The 25,018-nt window shown below is 37.3% G+C and overlaps 2 protein-coding genes across 3 annotated transcripts; both read right to left on the reverse strand.

Annotated features, from left to right (window-relative positions):
• Window positions 1-1,613: 1,613 nt before the first annotated feature.
• Window positions 1,614-2,560, reverse strand: LOC127132497 (hydrophobic protein RCI2A). Its single transcript, XM_051061449.1, has 3 exons — window positions 2,310-2,560; window positions 2,111-2,209; window positions 1,614-1,885 (listed from the first exon to the last, which is right to left on the reverse strand). Exons 1-2 carry the CDS (start codon window positions 2,388-2,390, stop codon window positions 2,126-2,128), a joined length of 165 nt encoding a protein of 54 aa, XP_050917406.1. The 5' UTR covers window positions 2,391-2,560; the 3' UTR covers window positions 1,614-1,885; window positions 2,111-2,125.
• Window positions 1,614-23,516, reverse strand: LOC127132498 (hydrophobic protein LTI6B). 2 transcript variants are annotated; one of them, XM_051061453.1, is made up of 3 exons: window positions 23,284-23,516; window positions 23,095-23,201; window positions 1,614-1,885 (listed from the first exon to the last, which is right to left on the reverse strand). In XM_051061453.1, the coding sequence occupies exons 1-2, from the start codon at window positions 23,362-23,364 to the stop codon at window positions 23,118-23,120; spliced, it is 165 nt and encodes a 54-aa protein (XP_050917410.1). In that variant the 5' UTR covers window positions 23,365-23,516; the 3' UTR covers window positions 1,614-1,885; window positions 23,095-23,117. The 2 variants fall into 2 exon arrangements, with proteins under 2 accessions (XP_050917410.1, XP_050917409.1); XM_051061452.1 differs by lacking the exon at window positions 1,614-1,885 and adding an exon at window positions 21,940-22,191 and having other exon boundaries at window positions 23,284-23,483.
• Between the last annotated feature and the right edge of the window lie 1,502 nt (window positions 23,517-25,018).

Genomic DNA, 25,018 nt, shown 5'->3' on the forward strand with positions numbered 1-25,018 from the left:
TTTAGAGTAACTTCATCAACTTTGGTCATGCCATTAGAGATCGAGCAGTTAGGTTTCAACATCCCTCGTAGTGTGATGATGGTTACTTATAGTGGTACCTCACTGTATCACACCCTTGCAACATCCCATATGTTAAGGATACAGGTGAACTTGTGCCTTTTGATGTTGGGGTACCTATTGATGACGTGTTGCGCCGCCTCCTTCAGCTGATGTTGGGGTACCTCAAGATGGTTGCAGTTATTATGGATAATCTCATGGGTTTGGTAAACCCAGATGGCGAGGTTTATACTGAATTAGCTTGGGTTGCACACAGAGCCTATGAGGGGGCCTATTTAGACATCTTTTGTATTATTTGTATATTACTCAGACATCTTCATCAGAAACTTTTTTATTAGATAATATTTTTGATCTTCCATTCATGCAACATAAACATAAACTAACATTTGATAAACGATTACATAACTTAATCATAACTTAAAAAAGACGATAAATAAGAAAACTTATACACTACCAGATGATTCTGGATGTTTCATCATCTTCAATATGTCGTCGACAAACTTTGAAATCTTAGCATCTAACTCGATCAACCCCTTTATTATTCTACGGCGAAATGATCTCCACATATCCTTCACATCTTCATTTGTCTTCAACCCAATAAAGTTGTATTTCACCCTCCTGTCAGTATCAATTCAATCTTCACTAAACTCGATCTTTCTCACCTTTTTGTTTTTGGTATCGGGCAACAATTCATTCAACTTAGACGTTAGTTCGGCGAGAGATGTGGTGTCATTTAGAGGTCGGAGCTCTACGGGAGGTGAAGCTCCGTTGAAGTACACTTCTGACATAATCAAAAATTGAGGAATATGCATTTTTTGAGATGTTTTTATCAAACAACATGTCACTCCCCTATTTATACAACTTTGCATTTACTCTGGAACACTCAAAATTGTCGGCGCAATCACAACCATCCAAAACTGTCAACAAAATCCTGAGCATTTAAAATTTCAAATAACACTACCAAAAATTTCACTTTGATTAAAATTTTCGATATCAATTAATAAATTTCAAATTTCTGAAATTAATTATAACATACCGAAAATTTAAAATACACTAACAAAAATTTTGTTCATACCGAAAATTTGGTTTTTACTTACTAAAAATTTCAAACAAAATTTTCATTCAATTTTTAGTCAGAGACAATTTTGACATTCTAAAAATACGAGAGTTGTCGGATTTAATTAAGGGGTGGCAAATCAAAAACTACCTCTTCGGTAGTGATAGTAATAGCAGTAGTAGTTGAATTTGGTGATAAATGTCACGCCCAGTTGCCAACCTTTTTTGTATAATCGTATTTTAGGGACCACCCTTTGGTTGTAGTGGGTGCATTACAACAAAAAAGACAAAACATGGTGGGACTCCAATACTTACTACGATAGACAAAATGTAACCTTGTATACTTACATCTTGAAATTGTGGATAAAAGCTCTCTATTTCATAGTACCATAACGCATGCACGTTTTGAATTAGTTATTGAATTATTGTTAGTTACGGGGAATCCATTCCAAAAAACTGCTATGGGGAATAGCATTTAAAGTGTTTGTGAATAACCAAAATTGAATTGTGAATAAGATAACAAATTTATTAATATATAGTAGTTCAAATCGACTGTTCACAAGCTTCACATAGTATCATTTTTCACATAAGACAAAAACCGAAGTCAAAAACAGCAAAACAAGAGAAGAACTCTATTGACACGGAAATTATTGTTATAAAATAAAAGAAGAATAAATTTTGTCCATCATGAGTGAACAACTTTTACACGAAACTAATACATATCTAAATTGAAATACAGCAATGACGCCCCTGAAAACTATTCACGATCCACCTGTCAACAAAAAAAAGCATTCAATATTTTCACTAAAAGGCAACAGCAAGATAAAGCATATCACAATTATTCAGCATCATTTCTTCTTTTTAATATTTCCTTCCTTGAAAAAAACACTTGGCGTGCAAGATTAAGCAACATTAAAGTAGTTTCTATACAAATGAAATAAAATCCATATAGTTGGATCTAAGAAGAAGCATAGTAGTAAACTAAAAGGGTACTTACATAGAAGATGATGGATCATTTAGTGATAGCATAGATGGCATAGAGGATTCCAGGAAGATAACCTAAAAGGGTGAGCACCAAACAGAGCCAGAACTCAACCTATATATATTAACATCACAAAAGAAACAAACAATTAAGCATGAAAAAATGAGCATAGAGAGATATAAAGGAAAATGAAGGAAAGAGGTATAATAGTTACTTTGCAGCCAAATTTGAGGAAGACGCCGAGAGGTGGAAGGAGGATGGCAACGATGATATCGATGCAGGTAGCTGTACCCATTTTCTTGTTGTTGTTGTTGTTAGTGGTTGGTTAGGTATGAGAGACTTAAAGAGAATGTGATGCGGAGGATGAAGACGAGGGAGACGTGGTTTCATTTATAGAACGTGCAGTACACCTGGTTTCCGTTTCTTTGTCGTTTTCTCGGGCCGCGTGGTTTTTCTTTTGTTTTTGTTTCTGGTCAAATTTAAAAAACTCTAGAGTTTTCCAAGATAGGAAAAATTATACTAGAATTCTTAATATTTGTTTCTTTTTCATTAAGAAACAGAATAAAATTATTTATATTTCAAATGGGTTAAATAATGATTTATTTATTAATCTAGTCATGGAGTCTAAAATATAAGTATATTTACGATAAAGTGACGTAAAGATGATGACATTAAAGCTCAAAGATAATGATGACGTTAAAGGGTCAAAATATATTTTTCTGATCAGAGTCTGACTACACAACTAAACAAGATGATGATTAAAGACTGAAAGATAATGATCTGAATAATCAACTAAACAACCAAGACATGAAAGATCCTCAAACTCGGGACCATTAGAATCTGACTACATTCTTCTTTAAGAAGAATTCTTCTCAGCGGAAGAAACACTGACACTATATATGGGGAACAAAAAATTATATTCAAACCACTTTCTCAAATCATTAAGAAATGGAAAATTTAGGATGAAGATTGTGTAAGTAGTGATTGCACCTGGGGGAGGGGGTGAATTAGGTACTTTGATAGATTTTCGTTTTATTGAAATTATGTTGTTAACTTTCTGGTTTGGTGATGATTAGTAAGCGGTAAAGTGCAGAAAGATAAAGAACACAACGATGTATCTTGGTTCGCCTCACAATCCGAGAGTACTCCAGTCCTCTTACACAATAAGAGATTTTACTATTTGTTTAGAACTTTGTACACGCCTATCCTAGCCACTATACACAAGTTCCTAAACCAATCAATAGGGACAATCCCCTTATGATCTTTACAAAGTGAAACAAGAGAACAATCCTCCCTTATTCACTCTCTTACTTCCAACAATTTTGGACAACAAGGTATTCCACAATAATCTGAATTTTTACAAGAGTTTGAAGTTTGACAACAATGTATATCAATTACTAGAATTGATCTTCTCTATCAAGTAGGAAATTCACAATATGTTATACAAGTGCTCAAGGATTTGTAGTGTTGAAACTTTCAGAAATTCAATGAAAATGTATGCAGAAGTTTCAACAAAAGTTTGTATGTAAAGACACTTGATTTGAAAATGAGAGAGTAATGAGTTTGATTTACTATGAGAGAGGTAGGTTTTTCAAAATCTGATTAGTAGAGTATTTATAGACCCTTAACACCTCTCTAAAAGTGTATGAATGCATGAAAAGATGTCATGCTTAAGGGATGAAAAACTAATTTTGTTTGAGTTAGATTTTAAATGAACTATTGTCGCTACTTCAGTGGTAATCGATTACCACAAAGGGCGTAACCGGTTACACCTGAAGTGGCGTACAAAAATTTGAAAAATCCGCGTGTGTAACCGGTTACCAAAAATGATGTAACCGGTTACACCTCCCAAACTCAGCCAAAGATTACAAATGCGTTATTGTGTAACCAGTTACCAGGAAAGGTGTGGCCGATTACACCTACTTTGAAACTGAAAAATACTTAGGAAAAATGAGTTTTTGCCAAGTTTAAAAGATGTTAAAAGCAAGTATGCAATATGACATGCTTACCATAATTTTCCTTGAGCTCTTAATAATTAACATAATGGAAATGTTTACTTGTACCTTAACATTAAATAATCAAACAATCTTTCCAAAGATATTCTTCAAAACTTGAATTTGAACCTTGTAACTTTAGTCTTTGAAATGAAGTTTTTTCCATTCTTTTGTCATGAGCTTATTCTTTTAACTTGTCTTCATCAAAACTAACATTTGAAGGAGCTTGTATTCATATTCTCCCCCTTTTGATGATGACAACCCATTGAAAATTCGATAAGCTTTGCTCCCCCTAACAAGGATAACTACCCCTTGATCAATGCTCCCCCTTGATCCTTGAATAAGAGTATTTGAAATTTGATGCTTGCTACAAATTGTTAGAGAGGGGCATACAAATACACATAACATCTTCTCCCTCATTAACAAAAAGGATGGGAAAAGACTTAAAAGAGTATAAACATATAAGAAGCACATCACAATGTAATTGCACATATAAACACAACAACATAAACAAAATAGAACATTACATAGTATATCATTAAGTCTTACATAATTACTTACAAAACAGAACCAAACATCATAGATTAATACATAAACCCGGAAAGAAAAACATAACGGAAACATAAATAACATAATTAGCAAGATTGTTCCAAAATATACGAAAAACATAAACTAAGATAGCATAGCATAACAACAGATAACACAAAATTCTCTAGTCGCTTTCATCCATATCATCCACATCCCTATCCTCATCTTCATTATGGTCTTGGTTTTGGGTTTGGTATTGGCTTTTGAGGGAGGCCATCTCAAGAAGAAGTTCTCTAAAACTGGATACCATATAAGTCTCCACGGAACATAACTTGTTGTAGAGGGCTTCATTAGTGTAACCACCTTCGGGTGCGGGTGGAGGTGCGTTAACGGAGGAATCATCCTTATGCTTGTAGACACCATCTTTATCCTTGAACATTCCTGTATTTCTTCTGATAGCCCCAACATTAATTTCACATTCATTTGCATTCATATTCTTCTTGGGTTGCCTCTTCAAATCAACACCACAATGTTCCAAAATCCGAGTGATCAATCGAGCATATGGTAGTCCACTACTCAAACCTTGTTGGTGTTGCATGTGATGCATTATCAAATAAGCCCAATCTATCTTTATCCTTTTCTTAATGGCATAAATCAGCTGCATCTCAGTGTCACCAATTTGTGAATGATTCGAGTGTTTAGGCAAAAGGATGTATACTATGAAAAAGTGTAACATCCTATCACTTACAATGAGATTTTTTCCAGACATAATTAACCGGGTTGAAGTCGTGTTTCGAGCTCTTTTGCTCATAATTTCTTGCTTGGACAACCAGCTAATGCTAAAGTAGTAGCTAACTTTGCTATAACCATGCCATTCAGGGGTAAAACCATGCATAATTCTCTGGCCCTCATAAGAAATGTCTAACATCTACAAAAATCCTCCAAGGACAAAACTATATCTTTTCCCTTAACTCTTAAAGAAAAAATACAGCCAATTGAAATATATTTTTTTTCATAAAACTCTCTAACTAGGTCAGGGTAAATAGATCATGAGTCATAAATCAGACAATCCAAACCTTGACGATGGAAAAGTGTTGGGAAACAAAGCGTAGAGAGGGAAAAGAAGCAAGATTACCATATTTAGGAGGCATTAGTGGATGATTCCTAATGTTGAAGAGCAACCTTCTTTCTTTGAGAGTGGGTTAAACAATTTCAATGTCAGCATCTGAGTGTTAATCAGAACCACCTTCACCCACCTTTGCCTTACCTCTGTCTTTTCTTGAAGGAGCCATGAGAGGAGCTTTGAAGTGAAAAGGTTAGGGTTTTGAGAAGTGATTTTCGGATAAGCTCTTTGAGGGATGTGAAAAAAGTTGGATTGAGAAGTGAGAAGGTTTTATAAAGAATTTTTATGAGTGAGGGATTAAATGTGATAATGTAATTATTTTTGTACTTGGTATAATATGAGTGGGTACTAAAGATAGTAGGTGGAAGAGTGAGATGAAGGTTAACTAATTAAGCAAAGAAATTAAAATTCTAATTTTCAAAATCTGAACAGAGGTAACCGGTTACCAGAAAGTACGTAACCAGTTCCGACCCCATAAAAACCAAAAAAAATAATGCATAATTGAAACACGCGAAGTGGTAACCAGCTACAGGAAATGTGGTAACCAGTTACAGCATACAAAAAAACAACAATAAGAAAAGGCAATGTATATACAGTAAATTATGAAAGTACTATTGATAAGTGTAAACATATAGGACCTTATAATTCATTAAATGGATGTCAAAAAGCATTCTTGAATAGAGATCTCGATGAGGAAATTTACATGGAGCCGGAAGGTTATGTTCTTCCTGGTAATGAACAAAAGGTATGCAAGCTTGTCAAATCCTTGTATGGATAAAAAAAAGCATCAAAACAATGACATTAAAAGTTTGACTTTGTCATTGTAAGATTCAACAATTAAAGGGAGACATACAACTTAAGGGGAGACCTTTCAATCATTATCAAAACACAAAGTCAAAGAGTTTATCATCAACAAAAAGGGGAGATTGTGAAGAATATATCCTATATCGAGTTCAGTTTTAATAAATACAAAGATTAAAAGGATCAAAAGTGTCATATGCATCAATAATCAAGTTAATCAAGAAGGTTAAACATAGAAATTCAAGTGAAGATTTGAGATAAGTGAACATGACTAAGGTGCTCATTGTAATTTATACTATACTACTTTAAATTACTCATAATTTCATTTTTCACTTCATTTAAAAACCTTCTTGCATCATCATGCATGATTATCTAAAATCTCTTTTCATTTAATTCTTATGACAATTGTTTGTACAAAAATTTGTGTGAGAACATTGCGATATTCTTTTGTCTGTATGTTGATTACATATTGATCATTAGCAATGAGATGAATGAAATTTTAGAAACAAAGATGTTTCTAACTTCCACATTTAAGATGAATGATCTTGGACTAGTTGACACCCTTTTGGGGATCAAAGTAAAGAGAAATAGTGGGGGTTATGAATTTAGTCAAACACATTATATTAATAAAGTACTTGATAAGTTCAAACACTTATATTTCAAGAAAGTGGGTACTCTGTTTGATCCTAGTGTAAAACTTCAAAAGAATGATGGAAGAGTTGTGGATCAATTGGAAAATGCAAGTGCATGTAATGTACTAGACCTGACATAACACTTGCAATTAGTAAAATGAGTAGATTTTACTAGCAATCCAAATGGTGAGCACTGGAAGACCATCATTAGGTTTTTTAGCTATCTTATGAAAACCAAAAATCTTGGTCTATATTATGGTAGATATCTTTTCATATTAGAAGAATATACTAATGCGATTTGAATACCGAATGTTGAATATCATAAATTTGCATTTGGGTGGTTATTTACACTAGTCGGAGGTGTAATTTTTTGAAAGAGCGAGAAATAAATGTGGATCACTCTCTCAATCATAGAATCAGAGTTCGAGGCTCTTGCTTCCACTAGTGAAGAAGCTGAATGGTTGAGGGACATTCTATTGGAAGTTTCATTAGCTAAAGACCAGATTTCAAAGGTGTTGATACATTGCGGTAGTCAAGCCACTTTACCTAGAGCCTACAAAAAGTGTATAATAGAAAGTCTAGGCAAGTAGAAGTTAGAAATTCGTTCGTGAGAAAATTAATTAAGGATGTAATTATTTCATTCACATATATATGACTGACCTATAATTTACTTGATCCATTTACTAAACCATTGCGCAGAGATTTAGTAAAATATACCTCAAGAGGTATGGGATTTAAACTCCTTGAATAAGGGTTCCGACAATGGTAGCAACTCAATCTGAAGTTAACGAACTTTAACCTAAGATTCAATCTGTAACAACAAGACATTGATTTGAAAGTTTTATGGAACATTCTGAGACAATGTTGACTATTACATATTGAGGGTTGAGTTTTTCAAACTCTTAATGAAGTTCTATATCGAGGATATGTATCTCAAGAAATAGATACAAATTGAACTTCACCTATATGAATTTCGAGATGATGTTGTCTCAAAGTGAGAGTTGGAGTTTCTCTCATGAAAAGTTCACGAAAACAAGAAAAACACATGACCATAAATAGTGTTAGGCGAGAGATGTAAGTGAAGAACCATTAAAAAATGTGTGTAAAGTAACACAGGTATAATCACAAGGGATAACAGTTCAAAGCATAATTATCTAACATTTTGATTAAACTTTGTGTTATCCTTACTAAGTATAAGTTCAAACCGAAAGATACTTAACTATAATAATATTTTTCCCTCTATTTTTTTGGAATTGGTATTGTCATTATTAGAACAAGTGGGAGATTGTTGTAAATTATTAACAATTAATAATCTTGAGCGTGTTCCAAAATGACAAGAAAATATGCAAGTGAAGGTTAATTTTTAAATTCAAAAACAAGCACTTGTGAAGTGTTGCAGTAGACAGTTTATAGTTTGAAATAAGAAATAGGCAATACTCGTGAAGTATTGCATTAATGCAAAACAATACTGCCTTTGAAAATTGTTGTTATAAGTGAAATAGTGCAACATTTGGTAAAAGTGCTGATATATGCGAAATAGTGCAACATTTTATAAAAATGTTGTTGTAGGCGAAACAATGCAACATTTGATAAAAGTGTTGTTGTAGGCTGTCATACGGTGAACTGACTTGGGGTATTTTGCTTTTTATCGCAATGTCGCGGATAGCAAGAGTCGCCACCGACTTTTCTTTTATCCAATAAGGAAAGGTGGAAAAGAACAGGAAAGACCTCAATAGATTTTGGGTTCGGGAGGTACATTATACAAAGGGAAGGTGTTAGCACCCTTTGTATCCATGGTTATCCATGGGCTCTTAATTGCTGGATCACTTATATTTTTGTCTGAAAAATGTTGGTGAATTGTTTAAAATGTTTTGAAAAGAGAGTTTAACTTTGTAATGATTCTCGTATGAATGTATACAAAGTATTTATCTCGTTTGATTTTAAAAATGGTTTAGAAAAATATAACCCGGTAATGATTCTAGTATGAATGTATACCAAGTGGTGATTTTCTAGGATTCGTAAAGTGTAAAGTGTGAGGGGTGGAAAATGTTTTAGGTTATGATCCAGTAATTGAGAGTTATACCTTCCTGAGGTCGTTATGGGCATTTCCTATCCTTATGAGGGTAAAACTGTCCTTACTATTGAGAAGTAAGTAGTTTTATCCTTTGGATGTAAAGGGGTCATCGTAGGGTCATCGATAGGTCATTGAAGGCAACAGTTGTAAGGATACCTTAGCATTCGAAGGGACGATCATCATTTAACCGTAGGCTACACCGAAGGGTCATCGAGGGACAAAATCGTATTTTTGAAGGCAACATCCGAGGGACTATGATTTATTTTATGATGATTTAATCGAAGGGTCATTGTTAAGCGTATCCCCACATTCGCGGGACATGACCGTTATACCGTAATACCGTAAGGCAGCAAAGAGAGGTCCAAGATCACTTATTTAAAGGTCATATTTTAAAGTCAATTAAGTAATTAAGTCCATACTAAAATCAATGCATTAAAATTAATACATTAAAATTAATACATTAAAATTAAGACATTAAAATTAACACATTAAAATTAATTAGGCCACTTAGGGTGAGTCTCCACAAGGGTATCCCACAAATAAAGTGGAAGACCTAAACAGCAATCTTTTCCTGGGACATATGAACCTTTGCAAAATTCAGCAAACGGGTTAGAATACCAAATCAGGGTGCAATCGAGAGTTGCACCAAAGTAATAGGTAAACAAAGCATGGTTATGATAAAACAGGTCAGATGGGCAAAGATCAAAATAGGACGAAGAACAGCGGCATCCATTACAACAATTCAAAGTATCCAGGCATACTTAAGTTACATGCAAAGCCTCAAATATATTTATGAATCTCAATTATGATATCACATGTGAATTAGGAACATAAAGCGATAATAGTAACGCAAACCTGTTTGCAATTGAGTCGCAACCTTGAATTGGCCGATCGGATAGAATTGAGCGGAGGTGACCTTGCTGCCGCCGTAAGATTAGATTCGGTAAAAAGGCACACAATAGTTTCCGTTGTAGAAACTATTGTGCGAAAAGAATTAACTAAATACCAAAAGGGAATCCGGAATTGCAAAAGAAATAGTGTAGCACTTGTAAAACACAATGCCTAAGCTGCTGGAAAAGAAGAAAAAATGCAAAGGCGAAAACGGCAAAGGAAAAAGAATCTCGGAAAAAGCTCCCCTTTTAGGTTTTCAAGGCGGCTATTTATATTGTTGTCATTAGGTCATGTCTGCTGCCAAAAAAAAGTCTTCAACACGCACGTGGATATAGGGCCCAACGGATCTTCAAGTCTCCGAAGCGTTGCCTGCACCCACAAAGTAGGGGAATGGTGTGACGTTCGTCACACCATGTGTGACGCCCGTCACAGGGGTGTGCGAGGCGTGACGCTCGTCACAGCCTCTGTGACGCTCGTCACAGATGCCACACCCGTGTTCTTGTACTTTGGGTTGGGCTTTGCTGTTTGGTTCGTTTTCTTTCCTTTTTGCACCCCTTTTCCTCCGCTTCCAAATAAACCACTTTCATATTATCACTAGGTGAGCGTGTAGCGAGTAGGCCATTTTGGGTCGTTCGCGAGCTGGGCTTTTGTTCCTTTAAGTGTCATAAAAATGAGTCGGAGCGCCCTGAAATGTCTTGAAATATTAATGGGCAAATTTTGGGGTATGACAGCTGCCCCTGTTCAATATTCTTGAACCGAGAGAGTAGAATGGTATGTGCCGTTCGTGGTCTAGAGGTGAAAGATTATTGAACACTAGAATGCCCCAAAATTTTGCACTTGCCAATTAGTGTTGGTGGAGATGGGCTTAAAGATGCCATCCAGGTAGAGGAGATTTCCAGATTGCGTCGTACGTTAGACAATGTCTGAAGACATGGATGTCATACCGGGTCATACGCTAGATCGTATAGTGAATCATCCATCATGCTGTTGACTTCGCTGGGGAGTCAGAGTATGCTATATACTGCTGGGGATAAGGGATCAGAATGGGTCATACACTGGACCGTATCTGAATACCAGAGTGAGCTGTTCGTTAGGCAGATGACTTTGATGGGGATGAAAGATCAGAACGGATCGTACGCTAGATCGGTTCTGAGTTGCAGAATGAGCCGTCCGTTAGGCTGAATCTGCTTGAAGAGGGAGTAGTCGTATACCAGACTACCATTCAGGAATGTACCTGTCCGAAGGTAGCACCTGAGCAAGGGAGTAGCCGTATACCAGACTACCCTTCAGGAATGTACCTGTCCGAAGGTAGTACCTGAGCAAGGGAGTAGCCGTATACCAGACTACCATTCAGGAATGTACCTGTCCGAAGGTAGCACCTGAGCAAGGGAGTAGTCGTATACCAGACTACCATTCAGGAATGTACCTGTCCGAAGGTAGCACCTGAGTAAGGGAGTAGCCGTATACCAGACTACCATTCAGGAATGTACCTGTCCGAAGGTAGCACCTGAGCAAGGGAGTAGCCGTATACCAGACTACCATTCAGGAATGTACCTGTCCGAAGGTAGCACCTGAGCAAGGGAGTAGTCGTATACCAGACTACCATTCAGGAATGTACCTGTCCGAAGGTAGCACCTGAGTAAGGGAGTAGCCGTATACCAGACTACCATTCAGGAATGTACCTGTCCGAAGGTAGCACCTGAGCAAGGGAGTAGCCGTATACCAGACTACCATTCAGGAATGTACCTGTCCGAAGGTAGCACCTGAGCAAGGGAGTAGCCGTATACCAGACTACCATTCAGGAATGTACCTGTCCGAAGGTAGCACCTGAGCAAGGGAGTAGCCGTATACCAGACTACCATTCAGGAATGTACCTGTCCGAAGGTAGCACCTGAGCAGATAAAGGTCTAACTTGGTCGTACATTAAACCTTATCTGAGTTGTCCGAGGACTTGACGGTCTAACTTGGTCGTACATTAGACTGTATTTGCAGAATCTGACTTGAAGGTCCAACTTGGTCGTACATTAGACTGTATTTGAGTGGTATTTGAAGATTTGAAGAAGGTCAGAATGGATCGTACGCTAGATCGTATCTGAGTTGTTGAAGGTCATAGGTTGAGCTGAATCAGAGTGAACCGTACGCTAGGCTGTATCTGATAGTATTTGCAACAATTTACTGGGGATGGGCTTATAGATGCCATCGTTAGGAGGATGTCAGAATGAATGGTGACATGGAGTATATCCGAAAGATGTAGTTGAATCCTGAATGTAATTGATAAGGATGCCCGTCTGAATGGACCTTTGTTTTGATTGTATCAAGAGGATAATTAACCTGAAAAATAAAGTTAGCTTCATGCCATGTCATGATGCATGAGATGCAAATGTTGTATGCATGCGTGGGCTGTGAAATGATGTAATGAGTGAATTATGCGTCTGAAATAAATGCGAACATTGTATGCATGTATATGTTATGAAATGATGTAATGTATATGATGCGGAATGAACATTGTATGTAGGTATGTGATGTGAAGTGATGTAATGAATGCACTATGTGTCTGAAACGTTCTTCCAGGGGACTCTACTGGGGAAACAAATCTCAGTCTTCGGGTCGGAGATATTTGTATTGATGACCCTGTCTCAGCTGGGGGATTTGATTTCTGTCTGATGGTAGAAATATTCACCGGAGCCTGGCTGGGGGTAGAAGAGATGACCAGTCTAGTGATGCCAAGTTCTTCTGGGGAATAACTGGCATTGCCGGGGAATGGAATTGGCAACAGATTCATTGGAAAGCGTGATTAGACCTTCTCCTCGATCCTAAAGTCCTTTCGTGATTGCTATTGCCATTTTAGGCATGCATTTTTTTTGTAAATATTGATCATATTCAAATGCATAAATCAATTCAAATTAAATCAATGGACGTTTAAGCAAACAAAACAGAAGAGTAAAATAACAACATCTTTTTGGAAATGAAATTGTATTGATTTTGAAAGAGGGCCTATAAACAGGCAATCTGTGCACAAGGAGACAGAAATCCTAGTAAGAGGAAATTGCCGAAAACAAAGAGAAAGCTATGTGGAAGAAGTCCTATTGATTTTAAGCCTACTACTGTCGTTATGTCTTCGAGCATCTCATCCCTTGCTGTCGGATAGAAGTGATTGGCTTGGTCAGTCCCTCGAAACTTGGGTGAAGCTGACAGAGAACGGGGCATAGTCATACGCTTTAATCCCTAATTTTTGCCTGGACCGCCTTTTCAGGTTTTCAGTCCACCGGGATACCCTTTTTTGCTCAAGCCGCCTTTTCAGGTTTTCGACTTGCCGGGTGTACGTCTTTATATGTTTATCCCTAATTTTTGCCCGAACCCTTTTGGTTCGCCGGGATGCCCTTACTTTTGCCTAGGTACGTCGACCTAGCGAGTCTCTTTTATGCGTAGTATTTTTTTAACTATGTCCGCGTTCACAGGATGCGGGAAATCTTCGCCGTCCATTGTAGCAAGCATCATGGCTCCACCAGAGAATACCTTCTTAACTACAAATGGCCCTTCGTATGTGGGAGTCCATTTGCCCCTGGGATCACCTTGTGGTAGAATGATATGCTTGATAACTAAGTCGCCGATTCGGTACACTCGTCTCTTGACCTTTTTGTTGAATGCCTGGGTCATGCGCTTCCGATATATCTGCCCATGACAAACAGCCGCAAGTCTCTTTTCATCAATCAAATTTATCTGATCGAGTCGAGTTTGAATCCATTCATCCTCATCTAAGCCTGCATCTTTCACAATTCTTAGAGAGGGGATCTGAACTTCCACTGGTAAAACGGCTTCCATTCCATAGACTAAAGAGAAAGGGTTGCCCCTGTCGAAGTGCGGTAACCATGAAGAGCAAAAGGTAACATCTCATACCAGTCTTTGTATGTTACTGTTATATTCTTGATATTGTTAGCAGCCTCCACGGCGTCGTTCGTCTTTGGCCGGTACGGAGAAGAGTTATGGTGTTTTATTTTGAACTGCATGCAGAGTTCAGTTTAGTACCATTATCAGTGATAACTCTTTCGGGACAGCAGATTTCTCGAATGTATATTTGATAAGATCCATCTTAGAAATCAATAAAGTGGTATGATTCAACATATGCTGTCTTAGTCGGCGAGCAGCCTAGGCCAAAGCGTAGCAAGCTTTCTTGAGCTGTGAGTATCTTGTTTCACAGTCGGTACCTTTTGCTAAGGCAGTATATGGCATGCTCTTTTCGACCAGACTCGCCATGTTGCCCCAGCACACCCTATTGAATTTTCTAACACGGTCAAATGCATGATTAGAGGTCTTCCTTCAACTGGTAGCATCAGAATTGGAGGTTCTTGGAGATACTTCTTGATTTTGTCATTCATCATTCCATACCATCTCTTGATTTTTATTTTTTTAGTAATTTGAAGATGGGTTTGCAGGTAGCAGTCAAGTGTGGAATGAATCGGGCAATGTAATTCAAGTGTCCCAAGAAACCTCTGACTTCTTTCTTGTCTATTTCAGTACCCGGATTTACAATTTCAATTGATTCCTCATGCGGCTGCGTGGTCTTTTCTTCTTGTAGTACCAGTCTGGCAAGTTCTCCAGGGACTTCACAATCTTCCTCACTTCCATCCTCGGCTTGGTAGATCGGATTTTCAAAGTCATAATGAACAGTAGCAGAGTCATTACCAACAGGATCCAGAGTGGATATGGATCGGCAAATTGTTACGTGAGTGTGTGCAAGAAAACATAGCTTGTTTGAAAAATGACAGGAAAGATAAAGAGCGCAATATTTGAATGCAAAAAGTCCATTGATTTATTGAATATGAATATGCTTATGAAAAATGACAAACCCTTGAAAAATTAGCTATTATGCCCCAGGTATAGACACAATGCTTTGAAACACTAAAATAGCAATAACAATTACTCCTGACTAGAGAAAATCGGGATAGTGTCTTCAACCTTCCAATTATTGAGTCCATCATCAATTATTGGGAGAATCCAGCTATCCAAGTCACAACCGTTATCAGTATCCTCCACAGCATTGACAGTCTTGTCATGATTAGGCAGAGGGGCAGTGATGACATTAGGAGTCTCCGGAGGCTCGAACTCAATTTCCCCAGCGTCGATCATATCCTGAATTTTGTTCTTCAACAACCAACAATCGTTTGTATCGTGCCCGGGGCTATCGGAGTGATATGCACACCTGGCATTGGGATTATAACGAGGCGAAGTAGTGTTGACATTTGCAGGAGGACCTCTGAGAGTGATTAAGTTTACCTTTAGCATACTTTGCAGTGCTTGTGCTAAAGTCATATTTAGCTTGGTAAACTGCCTTCTTGGTCTGTCTGGTCTTTGCTGGAAGTTTTGAGCTGGCGGGGCGGCAATTGTAACTGCCCCAACAGTATGGTCACGATTCTTCTTGTTATGCTTCCTTTCACTGTACACAGCATTTGATTCATTCTTTCCCTGATAGGACCTTTTGGTGCTTGCAGAAGTAGTTGCCTGTATCTTTCCACTTCGAATGCCGCTCTCTACCCGTTCACCTGTCAGTATAAGTTCAGTGAAACCTGATGAAGAACTTCCCAGTAGATGGCTGTAGAATGGGCCAGTCAGTGTACCCATGAACATGTCCACTAACTCTCGATCAGTCATAGGGGGTTTGACTCTGCCAGCCAAATCTCTCCATTTCTGAGCATACTCTTTGAAGCTTTCTTTAGATCCCATGGCCATATTCTGCAACTGTAGTCGGGTAGGTGCTAACTCAGAGTTGTACTGGTACTGCTTGTAGAAGGTTGTCGCTAAATCAGTCCAGGTGCGGATGTCAGAGCTCTCGAGCTGATAATACCATTCCAACTGTGTGCCAGACAGGCTCTCTTGGAAGAAATGGATCCATAGTTTCTTGTCAGTGGTGTGCGGCTGAATCTTTCTCACATAAGCCCTTAAATGCATTTGAGGACAGGATGCACCATCGTACTTAGTGAAAGTGGGGATTTTGAATTTGCGGGGAATGGTCACATCGGAGACCAGACCCAAACTTTCGAAATCTAGACCAGGCGTCTTCTGACCTTCCATAGCTAGCATGCGTTCTTCCAGCAATTTGTACTTATCATCTCTTGGAGAGTACTGTTCATTTTCATAGTCCTCGTCGTCATCCTCAGGGTTGGAGAAATCAGCATTCTCTTCCTCTGAGTCATTCTCCGCCCCCTCTTCTGGACCATTCGGGATTCCAAATTTGATTCCCATAGCCTGTCCTTTACGCCTTCTTCCCGGGTTAATGAAACTCACAGCTTTCTTGTCTTTCTTCTTTTCGAACAACAGAGCCTTCAGTTCCTCCTGCCCCTTGGATAAGCTTAGCATCATCTCCTTGAATTGAGCATTCTGAGTCTGGAGATCCTTGACAGTTTGTTCGAGATCCATTTTTCTGTTTGCAATGAAGACCGTGAGAACATTGAACTTGTAGAATACCTGTTATGCAATGTTATGCTATGCAATGTATGAAATGTTTTCAAGGACTTTTGGAATTTAACTTTGCGTAAATCACCAACAAGAGAGAAATGTTTATCGCTAATTTCTTTGATCAATGTTCATTACAAAAGGAATGATAATAAAAATACAATGAAAGCTCAAGTCTCCCAGGGGCGACTTCTTTTTGGGCGAAGATACGCATTGAGTCTTCGTTCCTCATTAAGCTGACTGGTAAGTTCTAACACTTTCTTCCTTTCTGCGACGAACTGAGTCTCGAAAGTATCCCTTTCTTCTCTCAACTGGATCCAGGATCTCTTTAGTTCCTCAATGTTGGTAGGCATATCTGGATAAGGAATGATCTGAGGAGCACCTCCTTCAGCTTCAGGTTCGACAATCTGAGGTCCGATTGCAAGATATGGCATGACAAGTTCACGAGCTCTGGCGCGTACCCATCTGAGATAAGGTTCCATAGGAATAGATTTTTCTGTCCTACCGTACCTCTCTTCACCATGCCCCAAGCTCGTACAAATCTTTGACAGTGGCCTTGGGAATCGTTGTCATAGTCGAACACAATGCCCTCGATGATCATTTCATATGGGCCATCTCTTCGAGCACAACCAAACTGTCGCAGAGCTAAAGCAGGATTGTAAGTAATACCTCCTCTTATTCCTAGGAGTGGTACATTAGGGAACTCGCCACAACGATCGATGATGGTAACATTTTCCTTGAACTGAGGACACCAACAGATGTCTGAATGGGAGAGTGACATTATCCTTTGAGACCATCTCAGATTTTGCTCATTCTTCAAGACTGATTGAGGAAGGTGTGAAATAAACCACCTAGACAATAGAGGTATGCAGCACATGAGAGTCCCTTGCCTTTTCATGGTACGAGTGTGGAGGGAATGCAGAATGTCTCCCAGCAAGGTAGGTACAGGGTTATGAGTGAGAAATATCTTAATAGCATTCATGTCTATGAATTGGTCTGGATTAGGGAATAACACCAAGCCATAGATTAGCAATGCCAGGATGTCTTCGAAAGCACGGACGTTCATAACTTTTAAGAATTCTCGGGCCTTATTTGTCAGGAATTTGGCAAGTAAACCCTTAACTCCACTCCTTGTTACCCAATTAGCTTCGATGTCGGACTTCGTCATGTGTAAAGCTGCGGTAACTTCTTCAGATTTTGGCCTCTTTTCTAAACCACTGAAAGGTATTTGATCCAGGATAGGTATCCCAAGCAGCTGGGAGAATTCTTCTAATGTGGGTACCAACTGATAATCTGGGAAAGTGAAGCAATGATGTTTGGGATCGAAGAACTGGAATAGGACTCTCATCATATCTTCTTTGAAACCAGTGGTAACCAAATTGAGGAGATGACCGTGTTTCTTGATGAACTGAGCATGATCGGGAAGTTCTGACACTAAATCCTTGAGTTGAGGAGAGATTGCTACAAAATTGATCCGGATGGTCTTCCTGGGAGCCATAGCCTGTTCAACAGAGCAAAGCTAAATTCCTAAGTCCTTGAAATGGTTAGTACAATGTTATGATGTCATGAGGTTATGATGTTATGAGGTTAAATAAATAACAAGCACAAGCAAGTCACACAACCATCATTCCTAGGTTTTAAGGCTTGCATGAGTTCCATAGGTAAGTACCCTCCCCACTGAAGTTTAGTTGGTTCAACCTGTCCTAGAATAGTAACCGGGTTCTAAAAGGATCTCCAATCATTGACCTTCCCTCAAGTCCACTTCAGTGCAACACCAAGTGGTTGACCGAAGCTTCCCTAAAGTCCAATCTCAAGGAGCGTAGTATCGAGTATCAACCAACCCCAGTCGGAACCGAAGTCAGTTATCTCACTACTTTCTAATGGCCAGGATGAGTCAATTAGGGTTCTAAAGGTCTGGTTAATGCTTTAGTGACACCAAGCGGAAGCCAAATTTTTCCTCAAGTAACATGAGGAACATCAGGACAACCAAAGTGTCACATTAACCGTAGCCATCATTTTAACCATTCCAGTATACGCCGGATAGTCGCGATGATCTATTGCTACTTACCTAAGGTACACTAAATCCGGGTGTAAGATCTTTCACTCAAGAATACCCAAGCAATCCCTTAAAAGTAAATCAGACAATGTGAATATGTGATCTTGTTATTAAGGTAACCTCTCTTTAAGGAGTCCCCAACAGAGTCGCCAGTTCTGTCATACGGTGAACTGACTTGGGGTATTTTGCTTTTTATCGCAATGTCGCGGATAGCAAGAGTCGCCACCGACTTTTCTTTTATCCAATAAGGAAAGGTGGAAAAGAACAGGAAAGACCTCAATAGATTTTGGGTTCGGGAGGTACATTATACAAAGGGAAGGTGTTAGCACCCTTTGTATCCATGGTTATCCATGGGCTCTTAATTGCTGGATCACTTATATTTTTGTCTGAAAAATGTTGGTGAATTGTTTAAAATGTTTTGAAAAGAGAGTTTAACTTTGTAATGATTCTCGTATGAATGTATACAAAGTATTTATCTCGTTTGATTTTAAAAATGGTTTAGAAAAATATAACCCGGTAATGATTCTAGTATGAATGTATACCAAGTGGTGATTTTCTAGGATTCGTAAAGTGTAAAGTGTGAGGGGTGGAAAATGTTTTAGGTTATGATCCAGTAATTGAGAGTTATACCTTCCTGAGGTCGTTATGGGCATTTCCTATCCTTATGAGGGTAAAACTGTCCTTACTATTGAGAAGTAAGTAGTTTTATCCTTTGGATGTAAAGGGGTCATCGTAGGGTCATCGATAGGTCATTGAAGGCAACAGTTGTAAGGATACCTTAGCATTCGAAGGGACGATCATCATTTAACCGTAGGCTACACCGAAGGGTCATCGAGGGACAAAATCGTATTTTTGAAGGCAACATCCGAGGGACTATGATTTATTTTATGATGATTTAATCGAAGGGTCATTGCTAAGCGTATCCCCACATTCGCGGGACATGACCGTTATACCGTAATACCGTAAGGCAGCAAAGAGAGGTCCAAGATCACTTATTTAAAGGTCATATTTTAAAGTCAATTAAGTAATTAAGTCCATACTAAAATCAATGCATTAAAATTAATACATTAAAATTAATACATTAAAATTAAGACATTAAAATTAACACATTAAAATTAATTAGGCCACTTAGGGTGAGTCTCCACAAGGGTATCCCACAAATAAAGTGGAAGACCTAAACAGCAATCTTTTCCTGGGACATATGAACCTTTGCAAAATTCAGCAAACGGGTTAGAATACCAAATCAGGGTGCAATCGAGAGTTGCACCAAAGTAATAGGTAAACAAAGCATGGTTATGATAAAACAGGTCAGATGGGCAAAGATCAAAATAGGACGAAGAACAGCGGCATCCATTACAACAATTCAAAGTATCCAGGCATACTTAAGTTACATGCAAAGCCTCAAATATATTTATGAATCTCAATTATGATATCACATGTGAATTAGGAACATAAAGCGATAATAGTAACGCAAACCTGTTTGCAATTGAGTCGCAACCTTGAATTGGCCGATCGGATAGAATTGAGCGGAGGTGACCTTGCTGCCGCCGTAAGATTAGATTCGGTAAAAAGGCACACAATAGTTTCCGTTGTAGAAACTATTGTGCGAAAAGAATTAACTAAATACCAAAAGGGAATCCGGAATTGCAAAAGAAATAGTGTAGCACTTGTAAAACACAATGCCTAAGCTGCTGGAAAAGAAGAAAAAATGCAAAGGCGAAAACGGCAAAGGAAAAAGAATCTCGGAAAAAGCTCCCCTTTTAGGTTTTCAAGGCGGCTATTTATATTGTTGTCATTAGGTCATGTCTGCTGCCAAAAAAAAGTCTTCAACACGCACGTGGATATAGGGCCCAACGGATCTTCAAGTCTCCGAAGCGTTGCCTGCGCCCACAAAGTAGGGGAATGGTGTGACGTTCGTCACACCATGTGTGACGCCCGTCACAGGGGTGTGCGAGGCGTGACGCTCGTCACAGCCTCTGTGACGCTCGTCACAGATGCCACACCCGTGTTCTTGTACTTTGGGTTGGGCTTTGCTGTTTGGTTCGTTTTCTTTCCTTTTTGCACCCCTTTTCCTCCGCTTCCAAATAAACCACTTTCATATTATCACTAGGTGAGCGTGTAGCGAGTAGGCCATTTTGGGTCGTTCGCGAGCTGGGCTTTTGTTCCTTTAAGTGTCATAAAAATGAGTCGGAGCGCCCTGAAATGTCTTGAAATATTAATGGGCAAATTTTGGGGTATGACATAGGCGAAACAATGCAACATTTTTGTAAAAATGGTTGAAAATGTGTGTTTTACCAAGGGCCGCAACCTTGGGAAACAACACTACTTTGGCCTATAAATTGATTATTCTGAATTCAGAAAAATACAACACAAAAGTCTATCTTATTCACATAAAATTCTAGATTTTATCTTTTTTACATTCGAGTTTTCACCAATCTTGTGCAAACTCGAATATAAGTTGAATTATCCTGACTATCCCTACTTACAAACTCTAAGACAATTTGAGAGTGCTTAAAATACTATAATAAAAGTGATTCGTTCACGATTTTAACTTTGATCCATTTGATTTACTATCAATTTTCTAACATGTCACTCTATCTCCATTTTTACAAACCCCCTTATTTTTTATAAATACCTATCAAAAGACTTTCCTGTTGTCCTGCTCATACATAGCACACACGCTTATCAGGTTTTTTGACTCATACATAACAGGTTATACACACAGAAGGACCAGCCACAGTTTGAAAGGGGAAAAGGTTAAGCATCTGAAAAAGAGTTGAACATCCTTGGCCAGCATATGTTAGTTTGAAAAATTATAGAGCAGGGTAACTCAACAACTTTTTCGTTTCTCAATTATCATGTTTTCCAGTTAAACTGAGATATGATTGAAGATAATGCAGTTGATTCTGATATTTTAATCATTACTGTTGGTGTCACGAACCTTTCACCATGGGTTATAAATTCAAGCCTCATATGAATAATTTGAATATCTTTGTCATGTAATACAACTTTTTTTCTGTTTACAGAACATTATAACAATTAGTAGATAATATATTTTTATTTATTTATTTTTCTTCTTATTTTAGATCATTATAACCTATGTCAAAAATAAATTATATTTTGTTATAACCATATTGCAAATTTATCGTTGAAATTTGTTCATATTCTTCATTAATCATTATACATTCTCTATTTAGAATAAATGAATTTTAGTTTTTCTTATAAAAAAACTAAGAAAAGTGGTTTCAAATTTGATTACATTGAATAAATATTATATTAATATCAAAGTCAAAGATGATGAACAATTATTAAGACGGTATAGTACTATAATTCAAATGGGCTGCCATTTTTAGAGTTCACAAGCTTCACACTATCAATTCCACACATGATAAAAACTCAAGTTAAAAACAGAAAACCAAAAAGAAGTAAAGGAATATTGACACTAAAAAGATACACTATAAAATAGAAAAGAATAACTTTTATCCATCGCAGTGAACAATTTTACACGAAACTTGAATGTCACCCTTGAAAACTATTCATCATTCACCTGTCAACGAAAAGCATTGAATATTTCCAATGTCAATAATACAAGAAGAAAAGTTAATTATTACTAATAATTAACAAAACAAAACAAAAAGCAAAATAGGTAAAGCATCACAATTATTTAGCATTAGCAAGTAGATACCATAATGATATGAGAGAATGAAATCCACTAGTATTTTTCAAGCATAATTTGTTCTTGAGAAAAAGGAATATGCTGTTATAGTGGAAAATAATTTTACTCCAAAGTGTATTGCCAAATCAGAATACTAATATAATGTGACAAATTAAAAAAAAAATTAAATATGTAATATTATTTTATATAAACTCTTTGTTCTTTTCTATTACCTCTTGCCTTTAATATAAAAAATATTTTGTAGGTCTTTAATATAAAAAAAAAAATTAAATTTATTGAAAAATAAATGTATCTGAAAATATATAGTTTACAGATATTAATTCTTTAATAAATATAAAAAATAAATTTTAGTATATAGCAGTAAGTAGTAAATTTATTTTGTTCATAAACAAATCTAATAATCTTAAAGGATTTATGTCAAGGAAAATTTAACGAAAATAATTTGGTAGTTTAAATTTGTTTGTGTCGGTATCATGTAAATAAGTAAAATTTACTCAAACATAAATTTTAAACTTAAAAATGATAGGAATGATTTAACTATTTAATAATTGTGTTAATAAAATATTTCTCTGTATTTATAATTAGGGACGGATTGGAAGCAGTATCCTCTTTCCATATAAAAGTGGATTGAAATATGAAATTAAAATCAAATGAAATTCATATACTTAGGTCTAAGAAATATGAAGGAGATAATTTAATTTAAGCACATGACTTAAAAGTGAAGATAATTAAATAAAAAAAACAAGTAGAGAGAGAGAGATGTGTGTTACTTACAAAAGGTTGTAGATAGATATAGATTACTTAGTGATAGCATAAATTGCATAGATAATTCCTGGAAGATAGCCCAAAATGGTGAGAATCAAACAGATCCAGAACTCAACCTATAAAGCATCAAACAAATAATAATTAAGCAATGAAAAAAGTAACCTCTGAAAAAAAAAGAGGGTTTTATTCTATAGTTACGTTGCAGCCAAACTTGAGGAAGACACCGAGAGGTGGAAGGATGATGGCAAGGATAATATCGATGCAGGTAGCAGTGCCCATTTTTGAAAGAGAGAATAGAATAGAATAGGAGAGTTGAGTTTAGTTTAGTTTAGAGAGAGATAAAGACGAAAGATGATGGTTCCATATATAGGACGTGGTGTCGACAGCTGAACCAACGTTTCCAATTTTCATTACTTTTCAACACTACGTGGCTTCTATACGTCGCAAACAACTCCAACTAATATATATCTATATATACTCTCTAATTATTATAAATTATTACTGTATTTTTCATTATCGGTAATGTCATATATTTTGAAAATAAATAAATTGGATTTTTTTTTCAAAATAATATTTTTTTCAAATAAAATTCTAAAATAATCAATTATTCAAAAAAATTATCAAAATAATCAGGTTTGAAAGAGGATACGTCAGATGAATTGACGCATCTCCAATGCATGCAGAGGAGGTGTCAATAGCATTGACGCATGCATTGGACTCCTCATGAGGAGGCGTCAATGTTAGTGGCGTCTGCATTGGGCCTGATGAGGAGGCGTCAATGCTCCTGGCGTCTATGTGTATTTGGTTGTGTGGACTCCCATTCGTCTGGCGCCTGCATGTCATGGTCATGTGAGCGTCAATCCCTCAGGCGCCCACATATTTTATACAATTGATGTTCCGTCTCTATAAATACCACGCATTGGATGCAATATTTTTCACTCAAACTCATCTCCTAATACCATAACTTGTCTAGTTCAACCACCATCAATTTTCTGCCGTGGCGGCTCCGATACAGGTTCGACTTTGGAACACAAATACGTTTGAACGTCTTAATCAGACGTTGTACAGTTGGTTAGAGAGAGAAATTGGAGAGGGTGAATGGATTAGAAGAATACAATGGCTTGTGTCCACGTTCAACCAACACGGAGAAGTGCGCAAATGGGTGGATATTAAGACCGACCAAGACGCTCGTAGGGTGATGCATTACATGTTCAAAATTGTTTTGATGGTTGTAATTGCATAGCTCTTGTATTGTATTTGTTATAATTATCTGTGTTACTGCTTATGTAATGGTACTTTCGTCACATACGTCTAATATGAAATCAATTTAGTTTTTCATATATTGCAATAGAGATACATGTAAATTTATCTGGTTGTGCTCATTCCAACACTGGGACAGTTATTATAATTGTGACCTGGTTGACGACATGAACTACATAGTTTAACCATTTTGTTCGCCGTATCCATTTCGGTTCGAATCTGTGTGCTGTTTGGGCGACCCTTTTTCTTCTTTCGCATAACTTTGTTGTGTCAAACGATGTCCCTTTGATATTCTGGCCAATAATGCTCTTTTGCCACTATGGAAAAACTAATTTTATAAACATTTGAAAGGCTGACGACTTTGTAAACTTCAGATAGCAAGTAGGATGGATCCCTTCGAACCTTTGAGCATGTCGCAATGACATGGGAGTAGGGGGTACGAAAGGCTTGGAACTTTCCGCAGTCGCACCAACCTCTATCTAGTTCGACTCTGTATTGTCCCATCCGCATGCCCTCATTGTGATCCATGGACTCAGCAACACTAAACCAACCTTTAGTTTGGTCAAAGACCGTAACCACGTGTGTGTTTTCTTTGACATCTTCATGTCTGATGAATTTCATTGAAGCATCACTGAACAACTGTCCAGATTGCAACACTGAACTTCATTTTGAG

Source organism: Lathyrus oleraceus, chromosome 3, assembly GCF_024323335.1.
Source record: "Lathyrus oleraceus cultivar Zhongwan6 chromosome 3, CAAS_Psat_ZW6_1.0, whole genome shotgun sequence".
Lineage (NCBI taxonomy): Eukaryota > Viridiplantae > Streptophyta > Magnoliopsida > Fabales > Fabaceae > Lathyrus > Lathyrus oleraceus.

What these genes read in the sequence shown, in the direction of transcription:
- LOC127132498 (XM_051061453.1), bottom strand. Translation starts at nt 23,364, where the DNA reads ATGGGCACTGCTACCTGCATCGATATTATCCTTGCCATCATCCTTCCA. An exon ending in TCCTCAAGTTTGGCTGCAAC is followed by an intron (nt 23,202 to 23,283) that starts GTAACTATAGAA and finishes GATGCTTTATAG; the next exon opens with GTTGAGTTCTGGATCTGTTT.
- LOC127132497 (XM_051061449.1), bottom strand. Translation starts at nt 2,390, where the DNA reads ATGGGTACAGCTACCTGCATCGATATCATCGTTGCCATCCTCCTTCCA. An exon ending in TCCTCAAATTTGGCTGCAAA is followed by an intron (nt 2,210 to 2,309) that starts GTAACTATTATA and finishes TAATATATATAG; the next exon opens with GTTGAGTTCTGGCTCTGTTT.